At 52.7% G+C, this 18,296-nt stretch overlaps 1 protein-coding gene across 1 annotated transcript; it reads left to right on the top strand.

The window, feature by feature from the left end:
* Positions 1–7,019: 7,019 nt before the first annotated feature.
* On the top strand, positions 7,020–18,234 carry NAGPA (N-acetylglucosamine-1-phosphodiester alpha-N-acetylglucosaminidase). The gene is made up of 11 exons (XM_058816063.1): positions 7,020–7,177; positions 7,399–7,884; positions 10,731–10,870; positions 11,833–11,941; positions 12,376–12,504; positions 13,239–13,447; positions 14,161–14,208; positions 14,531–14,659; positions 15,965–16,096; positions 16,249–16,303; positions 16,834–18,234. Exons 1-11 carry the CDS (start codon positions 7,128–7,130, stop codon positions 17,063–17,065), a joined length of 1,719 nt encoding a protein of 572 aa, XP_058672046.1. The 5' UTR covers positions 7,020–7,127; the 3' UTR covers positions 17,066–18,234.
* Positions 18,235–18,296: the final 62 nt, after the last annotated feature.

Below are 18,296 nucleotides of genomic sequence, written 5' to 3' on the forward strand. Positions count from 1 at the left end.
TGCCCAGTTCCCTCCATCTTGCCCCCCTGAATCCCCATACCAGAAACCCCAAAATCTACTTTTTCACCCCGTGATAACTTCACTATTATTCTACCTAAACTGTTGTGGCTTGCTGGTCTTCATATAAGGTTGGTAACTTGTTCCATGGGTAATAATCAAACCCACAGGTGCTTTGGGCTCAGTGCCAGGATCGCTGAGCCCCCTGGCAGGGTCTTGGCTGTCCTGGACAGCCACAGGGATGTTCTGGGTTCCCACACTTGAAGTCAGGGTTGATTTCAGTGCAGCCCCATTACCATCCAAGGCATGTGCTTTTCCTTAGTTTGAATTCAGCTAAATTCTAACCAGCCCTTCTCTGGATCTGAGTTAACACTCTATGTGTTTCTGTGCTATCCCCTGAGACTTTGTTGTCTCAATCCCTGATCCTACTAGGTACTAAATCCCTTCAACATCTGCATCCCACTGATTTCTCATATGTGTACCTAATAAACAATTTCCATCTGTTTTCATCCTGCTGATCCCTGTTTTCTGATGGAAATACAGAACAAACAGAAGCCTGATGACAGAAGTATTTGCCACTTTACCTTGGCACCATGGAAGTGACTGAACAACACGTTGAAGAAATCATTAAGTTGTACAAGTGTTTAAAAATAAGTTCAGTTGTACTGGCCAAGTGTGGTATTTTCTGAAGCCCCCATCAAAGGGAAGAAATGATGAATCTGACTCCATGTTCTTAGAAGGCTAATTTATTATTTTATGATCTATATTATATTAAAGAATGCTATACTAAAGAATACTAAAGAATAGAGAAAGGATACAGACCAAAGGCTAAATGACAATAATGAAAAACTCATGACTCTTTCCAGAGCTCCGACACAGCTGGACAGTGATTATTAAGTAAAAACATTCACATGAAGGTAAAGTAAAAACAATTAAGTAAAAACAATTCACATGAAACCAATGAAACAATCACCTGTTGGTAAACAATGTCCAACACACATTCCAAAGCAGCAAAATACAGGAGAAGAAAATGAGATCATATTTTTTTCCTTTTCCCCTGAGGCTTTTCAGCTTCCCAGGAGAAGAATCCTGGGCAAGGGGATTTTTCCAGAAAATATGATGGTGACGGGCCAAGAATTCAATAGGGTTGTCGCACAATGCAGAGAGCAAATGGTATTTCTTCACTACAAACAGGGATAAAGACACAAATTAAAGATGTTGGTGACCAGAGACAGGACTGGCTGGAGCTGTGTCAGGGCAGGTTTAGGTTGGCTGTCAGGGAGACCAGAGGGTGCTGGCACTGCCCAGGCTCCCCAGGGAATGGGCACAGCCCCGGGGCTGCCAGAGCTCCAGGAGAGCTTGGACAGCGCTGCCAGGGATGCCCAGGGTGGGGTTGTTGGGGTGTCTGTGCAGGGCCAGCAGCTGGATGATCCCTGTGAGACTCCTCCCAGCCAGGAAATGTCACAATTCCACAATTCTCTCTGCAGACCTTTTGGCCCCCCCATCTGAATGGCATCCTGCTGTTCCAGTGTTTCTTTCTCCCTTTGACAAAGGCAGATGTCAAATGTTGCATTTCCAGTGTAAGTCTCCATATTGCCTAACAGCAAGCAGGCAGTAACAATGAAACCATTGTTTCCTTTTAAAACATGTAACTAATTATAAGTGTGGGCAGACTGGTTTCACAACAAAATAAAGCCTGGAACTTTGTTCAAAGATTCTGCTTGGAATGCATATTTTTCTACTGACAAAACATGGAATCACAGAATCTTCTGGGTGGGAAGGAACCCTCAGGGATCATCCAGCCCAGCTGCTGTCCCTGCACAGACACCCCAACAATCCCACCCTGGGCATCCCTGGCAGCGCTGTCCAAGCTCTCCTGGAGCTCTGGCAGCCCCGGGGCTGTGCCCATTCCCTGGGGAGCCAAGGTTTCCTCAAGAAAAGCCCCACATCCCCTCCTGCTGTTACACACATCCATTCCAACCCGCAGGAGGTCTGATCTTGTGGGAATCCCTTCTTTCAGTCCCTCCTATCTCACCTGACAGCTCCTTGCTTGTACCATTTTAATGCAAAATGCAAATTGTTTTTCTGTTTACTTCCTTGAGTAAAGTGCAAATATCCTGGCTGCAATGGAATGAGGACTGATGGATCCTTGCAGGCTATCAGGCTATAACACCCCAACTCCATACAGCTGTATTTTCTGGCAGGTTATCAAAGTGCTTAAAATTACAAGTGTTTCAGCTTTAGGGATGCAGTGACTTTTAGTTTATGAAGGTAGAGTTGCAATAAAAGTCCTTTTGACCTGTATCATCTTCAGAGTACTTATCTGGAGAAAGATAAATAAGGTGCAGTCATCACTTCTGGCTGAGGCTCTGAGAACAGGGATGCACTTTAGAGAAATGCATTTTCAGAGACTACTGATCTCTGCCCAGAGAATTTTTCATATGTATTGAACAGCAGTTCTCTTTTACAAAAGCCTTTTCCTGTCTCTTCTTCCTGACCATTTCAGAAAGTTTGGAAATGCTGTTTGCACTTACCCTACAAATAGTGTGTTTAAGCTCCATGCCTGGTCCTCCTGCCCTTGATGGACTGCTGTGAGTGCAATAAACAGAGACAGAGCAGCCAAAATCCCTCTCACAAATGGAACTTCTCTCATCCCAGAAGTCTCCACTTCAAATGTCTCAAGCAAATCTCATGACAGCCTGCTGCTACTGTGGTTACTCTTATAGCCACATGATATATGTAGTTGGAACCTTTTAAAACCCACCTTTTTATTTTTATTTATTTATTTGCACTGAAAAAAATAACATGGAATGTTCCAGTAACAAGTATTTGCAGCAATCACACCTGCACTGTGGGGCACAATCCTCACAAACTCACCATGACTCCAAAGGGCTGCAAGCACTGGCACTGTACTACCCCATGAAGGATAAATTATAGCCATTTTTAACAGCAAAGTGATTTGCTTCTCGTGTTTTTTTCTCTTTTTGCTCCACTTTTAAAGCACAACCCCTGCCACAGTGGAGATGAAAGGAGCTGGCTGCAGAATAGGCTCAGTTTGGAAGCCATTCCAGGTGGCCTGAAATGCCCCTGCAGGTGTCCCAGCCCTGAGCCACAGCCTGGGCTGGTGCTGCTGGGACACCCCTGGGCTTTGCCTTGGAGATGGAAAACCTCAGATGTTTGAAGGGAGGACTGGCCCTAATGTTCCTCTAACCCTCCCCGTGCTCTAAAATAGTAAATTAATGTTATTGTTTAGTACCTGCACCTGCTTTACCTCATCTCATCTCAGCTGTTTCCCATAAACTTTTCACCAAGCCTTCCAAACTTCCTGTCAAAAGGGAAAATGGCACAGGGTTACAGAATCAATGAAGAGTTTGGATTGTAAAGACCTTAAAGACTATCTTGTTCCAACCCACTGCATGAAAAGACACTTTTAATGCTCCTTTTTCCTCAAACACTTCAAACTCTGCACCCTTCTTGCAGTTGCTGCCTTTTAACCTCACCAGCTGCTTTTCATCTGCATTATTCATTTTCCCTTCACCCAAAAAATCCCTAAGGAAGGAGTGAAGGTAAAAGATGTGACCTAGGAAATTTTTACATAACTTCCCAAGGATAGTTTCCCCTGAATGGTTTGTATTGGCTTAGACAACTTTTCAGACAGGTACAGGTTTAGGTTATAGAATTACATTTTTTATTCCTCCCAGAGCTTAGAACAGGAAGAAGGGAGATAATCAGGAAAAGCAAAGCCAGTGTGGTTATCAGCCATAGGATAATTCAAGTTAGCAATTATTAGACAAGTTTTTTTTCACAACACAAGATTTTCAAATTGCAGGAAAAGAATAAAACAATTCCTAATTGTGGTCATGGCCATATTTTCAGAGCTGGATTGAATTTCAGGCTCAAGACAGAAGAATATCTGCCCTATATTCCAATATATAATTGGAATTAGCATTAGCTCTAGACATCAGCAGGCACATTCCTCTCATGATATTCACTCTGATAACAGAGAAAAACACCCACTGGCTGACCTCCACTGAGTGGAGTAAACAGAGATATTTAAAGCCTGACTTAGATTTCAGTTGGGGCTGGGGTTGTGTCTTCACACCAAAGCTCAATGTGGTCACAAGGTGTTTTCCCAGCCCTTGCACTCACATGTACTTTAGACCCTGCATTTTGGGGACATGAATGTGGTTGTGACACAACCTGGAATGGAGACTGGTTATCTTTAACAGCAGGTGCTTATCTCAATTAGTGGGGAAATCATGTGTCACTGCAAAACAAACACTGGAATTCTGGCATTGCCACCCTTTCCTCTGAGCAATTCTGGAAAAACAAGTCCCTTGAACTCCAATTATACTTAATACTAATCAGGTGGAAGGAGCTGCTTTAGAGAGGAAAGTAAACTGAAAATCAATTCACTATGTGGGAAGGAGACACTATTCCTTTTTGAAGTACTGCTTTGTTTTTCATTCCAATTTGGAAGAGGTTTCTGTTCCCCAGGGATTTCCCAAGGTGGTTTTTGGCCCATGGATTCCACACTGCATGTTGTGATTCCAGGCTCTCTTGTAAGCCATGGAAAAGCCTGGGTGAGTTTGGGAACTGGGTGGAAGCCTCCCAGTGGAACTCTTAGTCCATGAAGGTCTCTGTGAAAAGGTTTGAGCAAAAGACCAAGCACAAACTTGCAGCTCTACTCATGCTTTATGTAGAGCTGAGTTTAGACCATGAAAACCACCTTTAGGCCACCCTGGAGTTCCACTGGACAGCTTGTTTCCAGCTGCAAACACAAGCAGGACACCTGCAGTTCTCCATGGCTGAATAAAACTGAATAATAACCCACTAGCTAAGATCTTTGAATGCACTGTCTTGTCCTGAGGGAGTTTTCTGGTTAATTTGTGACATAAAACTCCATTTTCCCACCTGCAAGACACCTGAGAGAGCAGCACATTTATTTACCTGTACCAGGTGTGCTAATCCTGGGAAAGCTGAGGCATAACCCCCTGGCTATGGAAGCACTGGGCTCTGCTCCTGCAGTACAGCCTTGGGCTTGTGGCCCCACAGCCCCAGGGCACAGGGCTGGCTCCTTGTCACTGTCATCTCCTCTGGAAAAATCCCTTGGCCAGGATTTCTTCTCCTGGGAAGCTGAGAGAAGGCTTCCTCTCTGAAGCCTCAGAGAGGAATGAAAACAATAATTATCTGATTGCTTCTCCTGTGTTTGCTGCTTCGGAATGTGGTGTGGAGATTGTTTACCAACTGGTCATTGCTTGATTGGTTTCATGTTAATTGTTTTAAGTTTATCATGTCCAGCTGTGTTGAGGCTCTGGAAAGTCACGAGATTTTTATTATCATTCTTGTTAAGCCTTCTGTTTGTATCCTTCATTCTTTAGTATAGGTTTTAGTATAGCATAATATAATATAATATAATATAATATAATATAATATAATAGCCATTTAAGAACATGGAGTCAGATTCTCAATTCCTCCTTTGTTTTGGAGACCCAGCAAATACCACAGTTCCTGTCCTTGTACCACCTCATTGATGGAATCAAGGCCTGAAGAGAGCTGGGGAGGGACTTTGACAATGGGATAAGACAAGGGGAATGCTGTGTGTCCAAGACCCCCCATTACCCCCAGAAGGGAATGTGGCCTGTGGAGAACCTGCTGCATGTTTAGGTGGGCAAAGCCACTGCTGCAAGTGAACCACAGGCTGAGAGTGCAGGAATTTGTCTTCTTGAATACCTCAGTCCTTGAATGCCTTACTAAAGAGTTTTGCTGCTATGGGGAAACATGGATATAATCACTACTGACTGAGTAAACCAAGCTGCTGCCTGCCCTCTCTCTGAGCAGGCTGAGTGTCACTATCACCCCATTAAATTCCACTCCAGCAGTATAAACACTGATAAAAATGTGGTGATAGGACAAGAGGAATGGCTTTGCACTGCCAGAGGGCAGGGCTGGATGGGATATTGGGAATTAGGAATTGTTCCCTGTGAGGGTGCCCAGAGCAGCTGTGGTGCCCCTGGATCCCTGGCAGTGCCCAAGGCCAGGCTGGACGGGGCTTGGAGCCACCTAGGATAGTGGGAGGTGTCCCTGCCATGGCAGGGGGTGGGATGGGCTGGGCTTTAAGGTCCCTTCTAACACAAAACATTCCATGATTCTGTAAGTTAGATTCACTGAAGTTAGATTCAGGATAACCCAGGTACAGTCAATGTACAATCAATGTACCATCATTCCCTCGGTGTAGCAATTTTTCCCTTCTGGAAAACAGAGTCTCGATCCTCCGAGCGGGGGGATGATCTGCACTGGCTGTAAGGGCGGTGGGTCCTGTGCCGTCCCTGAGGGTCAGAGGTGCCGTGGAGAGAGAGACGGACACTCAGAGCCCGGGCTCCCGGCCCGTGTCCGTGTGGGAGCTGTGCCGGTTCCCGCCCGTGTCTCTGTGGGAGCTGCCCCAGTTCCCGCCCCGTGGGAGCTGTCCCAGTTCCCGCCCGTGTCCCTGTGGGAGCTGTCCCGGTTCCCTGTCCGTGTCTCTGTGGGAGCTGTCCCCGATCCCGATCCGTGTCCCTCTGGAAGCTGTCCCGGTTCCCGGTGGGAGCTGTCCCAGTTCCCGGCCCGTGTCCCTGTGGGAGCTGTCCCCGACCCCGACCCGTGTCCCAGTGGGAGCCGTCCCGGTTCCCCCCCGTGGGTGCTGTCCCAGCCCCGGCCCATGTCTCTGTGGGAGCTGTCCCGTTTCCCCGTGGGAGCTGTCCCAGCCCCGGCCCGTGTCTCTGCAGGAGCTGTGCCGGTTCCCGCCCGTGTCTCTGTGGGAGCTGTCCCGTTTCCCGCCTCGTGGGAGCTGTCCCGGTTCCCGCCCGTGTCTCTGTGGGAGCTGTCCCGGTTCCCGCCCTGTGGGAGCTGTCCCTGTCCCGGTTCCCGCCCTGTGGGAGCTGTCCCGGTTCCCGGTTCCCGGCCCCGCTCCGACGCCCGCCCGCCCCGGCAGCCGCTAGGTGGCAGTGCCGCCGCCCGCACTCCGAGCGCCCGCCAAGATGGCGGCGTGTGGGACGGCGGGGGCCGCGGGTGGCGATCCCGGCCGGGCGGGGGTCGGGGCAGGCCCGGCCCCAGGACGGGGATCGGGGCGAGCAGGGGTCGGGACGGTCCTGATGGCCGCCTTGGCGGTGCTCGGCTCGCTGCAGGTGGCCCGCGGCGCCGGGTGAGTGTCTGGGCACCGTCTGTCCGGGGGCTCCCGGTGCCCTGTGTCGGGCCGATGGAGCGGGTGCCAGGCGGGACGGCCGCCCTCGAAGCGCGGCGGGTCTCACCGGGGACGCGGGAGAAGCGGGCCTGGGTGCCAGCGAGGCCGTGCCCACCCCCAGCTGCGCCGCTCTCACCACCCCGCCTGTGCGGCCTTGGGACAACCGGGTGTTGTCGTTGCAGGAGCGGCCCCGGCGAGCCCCCGCTGCAGCCGTACCCGCCCGGGCAGCACGGCCCCCGGCACGGCCACCGGCACGTCAGGGACTGCCAGCCCGTCAAGTACGGAAACCTCACCCACGAAGCGTGGCCCGGCGACAACAGCACGGGCGGGCCGGTGGCCGTCACCAGGACGTTTGTCTCTTACATCCACCCGGAGGGCAGCGAGCGCAAGGCGATCTACGGGCACTTCACGTTCGTGAGGAACCCCCTGAGCACCTTCTCGGTGCTGGAGCCGGGCGGGGCCGGCGGCTGCCGGGCTCAGCGCAGAGCCACCGTGGAGGAGACTGCGAAGCTCAGGAAGTGTCTGGTGGCCCAGAACGGCGGGTACTTCAACATGGAAACTGGAGAGTGCCTCGGGAATGTTGTGAGCGATGGGAGGCTGGTGAGAGACTCGGGAGGCCTGCAAAACGCTCAGTTTGGCATCCGCAAAGATGGCACCATGGTGTTCGGGTAAGAGCTGGGGGGTGTTTGGAGAGTGCTCTCTAGCCTGAAGAGTTTCAGGCATCGCTGGGCAGGAAGCTCATCCTAGCACTGCCTCCTTGGCCTCCCCAGTTAGAGCAGAAGCTCACTTGGAATGCTGAAGATAGGGATGTTCTAGCTGCACCTGGTGGTGGCCCTTGGCTCATGTCCTAGGATGAAGAGAAGCTCAGTAAGTGCTGACCTCCAGCTGCTTGGGCTCCAGTATCTCCTCTCCCAGCTTGCAGTGGGGACACTGGGTGGGGTAGAAGGAGGGGGGACTCTGTGTTTTCCACAGAGGAGGCACAGAGTGCAATGTGTGTGCTCTGGCTGCAGTACAGAAAGGCTGGGTTTGAAGGGAGCTCAGGAGGTGCCTCATCCAGCACCCTGCTTAGCACAGGTGGGATGGAGTGGGCTGCTCAGGGCCATGTCTGTTGGATTTTGAACATCTCCAAGGATGGAGACTCCACATCCTTTCTGGGCAAACGTGTGATTGACCATATTAACACTTTTTTGGAACACTTTAAGGGTGGTTATTCTTTGGAACTCTTTAAGGCCGTGGGCAGCTGTGCCAGTGCCTGACCACCCTTTCCACGACGGAATTTTCCCCATGTTCAACCTGACCCTCCCCTGGCACAGCTTGAGGCCGTTCCCTCTCCTCCTGTCCCCGTTCCCTGGGAGCACAGCCCGACTCCCCTGGCTGTCCCCTCCTGTCAGGAGCTGTGCAGAGCCACAAGGTCCCCCCTGAGCCTCCTTTTCTCCAGGCTGAGCCCCTTCCCAGCTCCCTCAGCCCCTCCTGGTGCTCCAGCCCCTTCCCAGCTCTGTTCCCTTCTCTGGACATGCTCCAGCCCCTCCATGTCTGTCTTGTCATGAGGGGCCCAGCACTGGAGATGTCCCAGCAGTGCCAGCACAGGGAATGGTCACTGCCCTGGCCCTGCTGCCCACACTGTGGCTGGTCCAGGCCAGGTGTCACTGGCCTTCTTGCCCACCTGGGCATGTGACCCTCCCCAAGATGGAGACAGAAGTTCTAATCACCCTCTGATGAGGAATATTTGACTGAGAGACTGTAGTGCTCTCTGGAGTGCAAGGCCTCCAGGAGCTGCCCTTCTCCAGCAGCAGGAGGGTCCTGAAAGGCCCAGAAGTGCTCCCAGGACCCTTCTGCTGGTCTCAGAAGATGCAGCAGCAGCCTGGAGTTTGCATCTCCACCCTTCTGGTAGCTCAGTCCCAGACCTCAGGAAGGATCCCTGCACTGAGTGTGCCAAGCCAGGGCTTTATCCCACAGCCATTCTGGCAGGCCTGAGCACCACGGCCTTGATTTGTGTGAGAGAGGGGCTGGGTGGGTCAGTGACACGTCCTTCAATTCAACAGCAATTTCAGGGTCCCTGTTGAGTCCCTAAGCTTAGCTCTGCCCTGCTGCTCCCCAGCTCTGGCAGGATGTCCCTGTTAAATGGAGCTGTCGTGGTCTTTGGTGGCTTTGTGCCTTCCAAACCATGATCAGAAAGATAGTTTGGGTGTGATTGTGGCTGTCGGGACAGTGGGGAAAGTCGTTGACACCTTCACTCTCAGCCTGCATCAGGCCAGCAGGACAGCCCAGGGCAGTCACCCCACCCTGCACAGCTGCTGCTGCTCCCTGGGCTGGCAGTGGGTGACTCCAGGCTCTGAAAGCTGTCACTCCCTGCCCAAACTGTTTTGTAGTTTGATCTGCTTTCAGCCACGTTCATGTTGTCTTCTTGTTCCTTTCCCATGGGAAAAGGGGATTGGTTTGGCATGTTTTCCATTCAGGTGTTTGCAATTACACAAAGCTTTGTTTGCCTACAGTCATGGATACCAAACAAAAGCTGAGCATCCAGCTCCCACAAGACATCAGAAAGTCACCTTTAAACCCAAAAAGCAGAGCACAGCTGTCCACCCCTCAGCTGCAGACATCCCCCAGCCCAGGCTCCCCTGAGGCAGGTGTTCCCCTGTATCCCCAATATCCCTGTGGTGACACACAACACCTGGGCATGGAGGTGGCACCTGAACTGTCCTTTTGCTGTCTGCAGGAGCAGGGGAAGCTCCTGCCCAGATGGAAGGAGCAGGTGCCACCCAGTGCAGCTGCAGGCAGGCTGGATGCTGCAGCTCCACATGCTCTCCAAAGCTGTTGGGTGTCACAGTTTTGGAGAATAGAAGCTGACAGGCAGCAAGATGTTACAGCTGCTTCCACAGGTCCCTGAGTATTTGGCAGTGGCTCTGTGACACTGTTGAGTCAGGGATGGATGAAATGACTCCGTGGTTCAGAAGGTGAAAAAGAGAGATTTCATTAAGAGGTGGTGTCCTTTTATAACCAGGATCACTAAGGTGTAACCCAATTGGTCTCAAAGTAAAAACCTTTCACACTATGGGTGAACTATGAATAGCACACTCTGAAGGTACATATTTATAAACAACATGAACAGAAAGAGAGATCATAATTGTTTTCATTCTTCCTCTCTAAGTTTCCCAGGCCTGAAGCCTGGGAGAATTCTCTTTGACTGAACTGAGACTCTCCACAGCTCTGTCCTTGTGTTCTGCCAGATGCTTTCTGTTCATTACCCTGGCTCAGATCCCCTGGCCCCATTGCTGCCATTGTGTGAGGCACAGTGACCTGGGACCATGGTTAGCTGTGGCTTTGTGCAGAGAGCAGGGGCTGCTCTGGCTGCTCAAGTGCTGTTTCACACTGCTTGGCCCCTGGATTTGGATGTAGCTGTCCTTCATTCTGCCTTTTCCTGCCCTCTCCCTAGTTCAGGAGCCTGCTGGCAGCAGGAGAGGCTTTAAGGTGGTGTGTAGTGCCTGTGGGTGACCCTGGTGCCCTCTGTTCCCAGCTACCTGTCTGAGGAGGATGTGCTGGACCAGTCCAACCCCTTTGTGCAGCTGGTGAGCGGCGTGGTGTGGCTGCTGAGGGATGGAGAGCTGTACATCAACCAGAGCCGGGCAGCCGAGTGTGGGGACACCCAGAGCACAGGTAACTGCTGTGGGCCTGCCTGCAGCTGGGGCTGGCTGTCCCTGGCACTCTGGGGACAAGGGCACTTAACAGGAATTGTGTTTGGGTTGTTCCAGATGAAGGGAGGAATGATGAATCTGAATCCAAGTTCTCAGAAGGCTAATTTATTTTACATTGCATTACATTACACTACACTACACAACACTAAAGAATACAGAAAGGATACTTACTGAATGCTAAAAAGATAATAATGAAAACTCATGACTCTCTCCAGAGTCCCGACACAGCTTGGCCCTGATTGGCCAAAGAGTGAAAACAACTCACACCAGAATCCAATGGAACAATCACCTGTGGGTAAACAATCTCCAAACTCATTCTAGATGAGCAAAACACAGGAGAATCAAATGAGATAATTATTGTTCCCCTTTTCTCTGAGGCTCTTAAGCTTCCCAGGAGAAAAATCCTGGGCAAAGACATTTTTCAGAAAATGTGAATGCCACAAAGAGGTCAGACTTTCATAGAATCATGAAATAGTTTGGGTTGGAAGGACCTTAAAGGCCATCTTACTCCACACCCCTGCTGTGGGCAGGGACCTTCCATTGTCTCAGGCTGCTCCAAGCCCTGTCCAGCCTGGCCTTGGACACTTCCAGGGGCAGCCACAGCTGCTCTGGGCACCCTGTGCCAGGGCCTGCCCACCCTCACAGGGAACATTTCTCATCCTGTCCAACCAGAAACTCAAAGCAGGTGCCTCTTACAGGAGTTTGATGCCAAGGGATTGTGAATCCCCTGCTTTGTCCCTTTGCCAGACAAAAGCTTAATCAAGAGCAGTTTTGTAGGGCTTGGATGAACGAGAGGAGGTTGGGCTGTGCTCTCCCTGTGTCTCAGTTCAGATGAGGCCCTTGCTGGGAGCTCTTTGCAGCCAGATGTGTCTCAGCAGCCTGTTGTGTGCCCCAGCTGAGTGTGAATTGTTCCCTGTGCTGCAGGAACCTTTGACAGGTTCATCAATGTGATCTCAGCCAGGACTGCCGTGGGACACGACCGCCAGGGCCGCCTGGTCCTGGTCCATGTGGAAGGACAGACAGAGTCCAGAGGGTAAGGGCTGGGGAATTCCTCAGTTCCTGGGCTGGAGGGCTCTGCAGCTGTCAGGGACATGTTTTAAAGCTGAGCCTTGCAGAGCTCAGGGAGCCAGAAAAGATTCACAGAAAAGGCTCAGCTACTGCACTTACCCCTTAGCTGCCTTTCATCGAATATGGCCCATGTCACTAAAAACTGTCTTCTCTTGCACTGGCAGAGCCCTGAAGTTGACCAGACTCCCCTTATTTATACATCCACATATTGTCTCCATGCAGGTCTTCTGCCCTGCACTTGCCTCTGGCTGCTGGGGAGTTCACCTCATTCAGAGTGACCAAAGAACCGCCAAAAGCGGTCTGGGATGGGAGAGCTTCCCCTTCCCCCACAGAGAGCAGCAGGCTCCTGGTCTAACAGCTTCACTGAAGGCAAATCACCAACCAAGCTCTGCTTTGCAGGGTCAGCCTGTGGGAAATGGCAGAATTCCTGAAGCAGCAGGGAGTCATCAATGCCATCAACCTGGATGGGGGAGGCTCTGCCACGCTGGTCCTGAACGGGACCCTGGCCAACTACCCCTCTGAGCACTGGTAGGTGCTGCTGCCTCTGCCCAGGCCCGGCAGCTCCTGCCAGCCTGCAGAGCCCAGCCCACAGCCTGAGAGGGCACAGCAAAGGCAGGAGAGAGCAGCTCTAGGATTTAAAGAGATTGAGTGACTCCATGTTTTTTCCACTTAGTCATCCAGGATTAAAGCTGAGCTGGTTGCAGACAGGCAGCAGAGCTGTGGCTGTGACTGAGTGGCTGATGTGGGAATGGGATAAGGCAGCAGCTCTTAGTCTGGGAGATTCAGAGCTGCACATCCAGGGGAATTAGCAGAGATCTGTCAGCAGCTTATTATTATGGAAGAGAAACACTGACTGGGAGACTCTGTCCTTCCTCATTGGAGGGAATCTAAAGAATATTTTGTTTTAAATTCAACTTTTTAGTCCGTTCTGACTATAAATATGAAGGGATTTAACATTCAGTTGCCATAACTACGGTGATATAATGTATCTCAAAGCAAATAACATTGAAGAAAATGTGTGCCAAAATGAGGGAATCTGGGACTGTTTCTTCTGTAATTCCATGTTTGAAATGATACCTGTCAGATGGGATAGAACTCACCTAAAACATTGACTCCAATGCAGCTTGGTGTTTGTATTTCCCCAGTATTACTGTTCATGTTTGGCAGCGTGGCTCAGGAGGAAATCTCTGGGTTATGTAAGGGCTGTTGGTTGTGCTGGGCAGCGCGGGGTGAGCTCAGGCTGTCCCCTCTGCTGTCCCCAGCTCCTTTGACAGCATGTGGCGCTGTCCCCGGAGCATCTCCACCGTGGTGTGCGTGCACGAGCCGGGCTGTGACCCGCCCGACTGCAGCGGCCACGGGCTGTGCGAGGCCGGGCGGTGCCGCTGCGACAGCCCCTTCTGGGCGGGACCCGCCTGCGACACCTTGGACTGCGGCCCTGCCAACTGCAGCCTGCGCGGCGTCTGCAGCGCCGGTGAGCGCCCGTGCCGCTGGCACCGGGGGGCCGGGGGGGCAGGACCTGGCCGTGCAGCCCTGGGAACGTCCCGGGGGAATGTGGAGTGCCAGGCAGCAGCTGGGTGGGTGTGTGGGGCTGCTTCCCCTCTCCGGAGCATCCGAGGCGCAGGTGGTCAGAACACGTTGCCTTTAGGAGCCAGCTCTGTGCCTCAGTTTCCTTTTGTGCTTCAGGGTTGTGCTCTGGGTTTTTGTGAGGCTGCTGATGGGCAGAGCTATATATTATGCTGTGTGACAGCAGCTGCTTCTCTCCCCTACCCTTACTGTTCCTTCTTCACCTGCCTCTCCTACTTTATAATTTTTACAAGTGTGCAGTTGCTACTCTTCCATGAATCTGAGCCTAGGGATTGCTGGAATGTGTGTCCCCAGCTTCTGCCCCTCTGTGCCCAGCCCTGTCACCCTGTTCCTGTCCTCCTGACTCCACTCTCATTCAAATGAATGAGAGCTTGCTGGGTGCAGGTGTTGCCAGTGCTGCCCCAGAGCTGGTCCCAGGGAATGCCATCAGGGATTCTGCTGCATTTGCAGCTGGAGATGGGGGTATGAACCCACCCTTTGTGTGAGCGCAGGGTTCCTCCTCTTGAGGGCACCTCCAGAGGCAGAGGCTCCTAATTTCAGGTCCTTGCTGCCTGCCTGTGTGTTGTTGTTGTCAGTAATGCCTGTTCTGTGTTTGCGTAGCTGGATGCCTCTGTGACGCCGGCTGGACTGGCAGCAACTGCACTGAAGGTAAACCCTGACTGCTGCTCCTCTGCCTCTGCACAGCCAGGGAGGGGCAGTGGGAGCCACTTTCCAGCAGCTGCCTGCCCCAGGGGGGAGCAGGGAAGGGAGAGTCTCCCTGTGGGCTGGGCTGCTCTTTTCTGGCAGTGTGAGTTCAATGCAGCTGGGGCATCTACAGTTGGCTTGGTGGGAGACACTCGAGTCGTTGCTCCTTGTTCAGGGCACACACTCAGCTTGTGGGAGCATCCCTCCCCAGGGATGGGCTGTGGCTGTGTGCTGGCACTGCTCACCTCTGCCACCAGGGTCCTGGTGACATCTCTGTGTCCCGCAGCGTGTGCTCCCGGCTCCTTCGGGCAGTCCTGCAGCCAGCGGTGCCGGTGCCAGCACGGCAGCTTCTGTGACCCCGTGCACGGAGCCTGCTCCTGCCCTGCCGGCTTCTACGGCGCCAGCTGTGAGCACGGTAAGGGTTACAGCGACCTCTGGGGCTGGGACAGCGCTGTGTCACCTCCTGGGGGCAGTTCTGCCAGGGCAGCTCAGGCCTGAACATCACCAGCCGGCTCCCAGCTCTTCTGGGCCTGCCTGTCCTACCCAAATGGGCTGAAAAGGAGAGGAAGGAGTGTGGTGGTGTTCACAGGGGTCCCAGGATGAGGGAAGAGATGAGGATCTGACTCCATGTTTCAGAAGGGTAATTTATTATTTTATGATATATATATTATATTAAAACTATACTAAAAGAATAGAAGAAAGGATTTCATCAGAAGGCTAGCAAGCCAAGGAAGGAATGGAATTATAATAAAATCTTGTGACTGACTGAGAGTCTGAGCCAGCTGACTGTGATTGGCCATTAATTAGAAACAACCACATGAGACCAACCACAGATCCACCTGTTGTATTCCACTGCAGCAGATAATCATTGTTGACATTTTGTTCTTGAGGCCTCTCAGCTTCTCAGGAGAAAAAATCTTAAGGAAAGGATTTTTCATAAAATGTGTCTGTGACAGAAGGAGCAGAGAGGAAAGAGGAGTTTGCTTCCTCAACAGAGAACTGTGGATTCCTGTTTAGTCTCAGCCCCAAAGAGCTGCATTCTTTTCCCAGAGCCCCTGAGTGACCACAAAACATCCTCTGCTCCAGGGTGTTGCATGAGGCCCTGCTGAAGCCCAGGCTTCAGGTGGTGCAGTCAGGGCCTGGGGAATGCTCCACAGGGCTGTCCTGCCTTCCACCCTCACACTCCCTGTGCCTGCCCTCACACACCCATTAGCTGAGTGTTCTGTTCTGCCTGGTGTAACCACTGCAGGTCCCCTGTGTCTGAGTGAATGATTGAATTACAGAGGGGTGTGAACTTCCTGGCTGCCTGATTGTGTCAGTGATGCTCTGTTCCAGCCTGGGAACACTCAGCTAATCCCGTCCCCGAGATGTTGCCCAGAGCAGCTGTGGCTGCCCCACCCCTGGAAGTATCCAAGGCCAGCTTGGACAGGTCTTAGAGCAACCTGGGATTAGTGGAAGATGTCCCTGCTCATGGCAGGAGGTGGAGCAAGATGAGCTCTAAAGTCCCTTTCAACTCAAATAACCATTCCATGATTGTGTGATCCCAGTTCTACACAAACTTCCCTCTGAAGCCCACCAAGGAGCAGCCTTGACCTCCAGCATGGTGCTCCCAGGCTGCTGCAGGCTCAGCTGAGCTGAGGGAGCTGCAGCCACAGCCTGGGTGCTCCCAGAGCAGGGGGAGCCGTGGCAATGACCAGTCCCTTTGTGATGCCATCCCCAGAGTGTCCCCTGGGCTGGTTTGGGCCGAGCTGCCGGAGCCGCTGTGCGTGTGACCACTCGTGTCCCTGTGACCCCGAGACCGGCAGCTGCAACATCAGCCACCACGGGGCGCTGCAGGAGCTCCTACACAGAGGTATCCCTGCAGGGGCTGGGGCTTGGGTAAAAGCTGGACCAGCAGCTTTAGTGCATAATGGTGTTTGCTCAGTCACCAGCTCTGCTTAACCTTGCTCTTTTTTAGTGGAATTTTACACCCTGCCCCACCTTTCTTCCCTCTTTGTTTTCCAGCTGGACAGTGTTTGGCTTCCCAGGAAAAGAGCAAAGACAAGTTCTTGCTGTCAGAGTAAGCGTTTGGTGCTCACTGTGCATCTCAGAGGCTGCCACAGAGCATGGGGGGTGTTCAGTCTGCAGAAAAGGAGGCTCAGGGGGGACCCTGTGGCTCTGCACAGCTCCTGACAGGAGGGGACAGCAGGGGAGGGTCAGGCTCTGCTCCCAGGGAACAGGGGCAGGACAGGGGGAAACAGCCTTGAATTGTGCAAGGAGAGGTTTAGATTGGGTATTGGGGAAATTCCTTCACAGAAGGGTGGTCAGGCACTGGCACAGGGTGCCTGGGGAGGTGGTGGAGTGCCCATCCCTGGAGGGATTTAGAAGCCATGTGGATGTGGCAGTTGGGGACATGGGTCAGTGGTGGCCTTGGCAGTGCTGGGACAATGTTTGGACTCGATGATCTTGGAGGGTTTTTCCAGCCATAACAATTCCATGGTTCTGTCCTGAGAGCAGGCCACAAGCTTGGGAACACACAGCAGGGAGGGCAATCCTGTGCACACTGGGGCACACAGGGGAGCTGTTGGTGCTGTGATTTGTGTCCCACAGGAGCTCGTGGCTCTCCCTGAGCTCTGCCCTGGCCCTGCTGCTGGTGCTGAGTGCCCTGGGGAACGTGGGGCTGCTGCTGCAGGGGCGGTGGCGGCAGCACCGCGACTATCGCTACCTCCCCCTGAGGGACATCAACGGGGACAGCCCTCACAGCCCCACCTCTGCTGCCTGGGACCACGAGGACGTTCAGGAGCCTGAGGACACCAAGAAGCCAAACCAGGAGTTCCTTTAGAATCATGGATGGGATGAGGATTTCACCCTGCATTGCCCCTCAGCACCGACTGGGACTGGGGCTGTTCCCGCTGGGAGCCTCAGCCCAGAACTGCCCTGTTGTGGCTGTGCTTTCCTTTCCTCTGCTGCCCCAGCAGCATCAGGGGATGCAGGACATCCCTTGGGTGAGGGAATTCCACAGCTGCAGCAGCAAAGGAGATGGGCTGGTTCCTTCCAGAACTGAAGGCAAACAGGTGAGGGATGCAAGTCAGCACCTCCAAAAGATCCCTGCTCACCTGAGCAGTGCTTTTTAAGATGCTAAGCTGCCACTAGTACAAAGTCGGGCTTAAAGGTACTAATCAGTGTCTGCCCTTCCTTGCTAAGCTGATTTTAATCAGAAAAGTGACCAAAAGTTTGTTGTAAAACGTTGAAGCAGGTGCAGCAGCCAGTGCCCAGCAGAGCCCTCCTGTCCCAGCTGTGGTGATGGCTCAGGTGACATGCAGGGTTGTGACAGCCCCTGCAGGGCTGGGGTGCTTTCTGACCAACCCTCAGGCCAGAGCAGCCCCAGAGGGTGCTGAGTGCTGTGCTTTGGGGCAGCTCCTGCAGCACAGCACCAGAAAAGGCCTCTCAGGTCCCAGGTTCCATTTGTGCATCTCTCCAAAGGCTTTGCCCAGCTCTGAGGGACCCTGGCACAGCCTGGAGCTGTCCCTGAGGGGGAGGGCACAGACTGGGCCAGCCTGGCATGGCTCCATGGCACAGACTGGGCCAGCCTGGCATGGCTCCATGGCACAGACAGGAACAGCCTGGCATGGCACAGACAGGAATAGCCTGGCATGGCTCAGACAGGGACAGCCTGGCATGGCTGGCATGGCACAGACTGGGCTGCCCTGCCCCAGCAGGGGCTCCAGCCCAGCCAGGACCCCGAGCTCCTCCTCGGGAAATGTGGAACAAATCCTTGCACAGTTCCACTCAAACAGTGTTGGAATTTGCTGCCCCGTGAGGGAACCAGCCTGGCCAAGCCCCTGGATGCTGCAGAGGGGTGAGAGCCTGTCTGAGCCCCACACACCTTTATGCACTCACTCCCTTTTTACCTCTCCAAGTAAAGGATGTGTATTTTCTGTGCCAGTGTTGGCACCAAATCAGCCTGTAACCAAGAGACTCTATTTTTCTATGATTTACAGAAGTTTATTTGAAACTTGAATAAAGTCTTTTAGTGCTACCTGCCTGAAACTCAGAATTCCTGATGTGCAGCT

Source organism: Ammospiza caudacuta, chromosome 17 (genome assembly GCF_027887145.1).
Source record: "Ammospiza caudacuta isolate bAmmCau1 chromosome 17, bAmmCau1.pri, whole genome shotgun sequence".
NCBI classification, from domain to species: domain Eukaryota; kingdom Metazoa; phylum Chordata; class Aves; order Passeriformes; family Passerellidae; genus Ammospiza; species Ammospiza caudacuta.

What these genes read in the sequence shown, in the direction of transcription:
- NAGPA (XM_058816063.1), top strand. Translation starts at nt 7,128, where the DNA reads ATGGCCGCCTTGGCGGTGCTCGGCTCGCTGCAGGTGGCCCGCGGCGCC. An exon ending in AACTACCCCTCTGAGCACTG is followed by an intron (nt 12,505 to 13,238) that starts GTAGGTGCTGCT and finishes TGCTGTCCCCAG; the next exon opens with CTCCTTTGACAGCATGTGGC. An exon ending in TGGCAGCAACTGCACTGAAG is followed by an intron (nt 14,209 to 14,530) that starts GTAAACCCTGAC and finishes TGTGTCCCGCAG; the next exon opens with CGTGTGCTCCCGGCTCCTTC.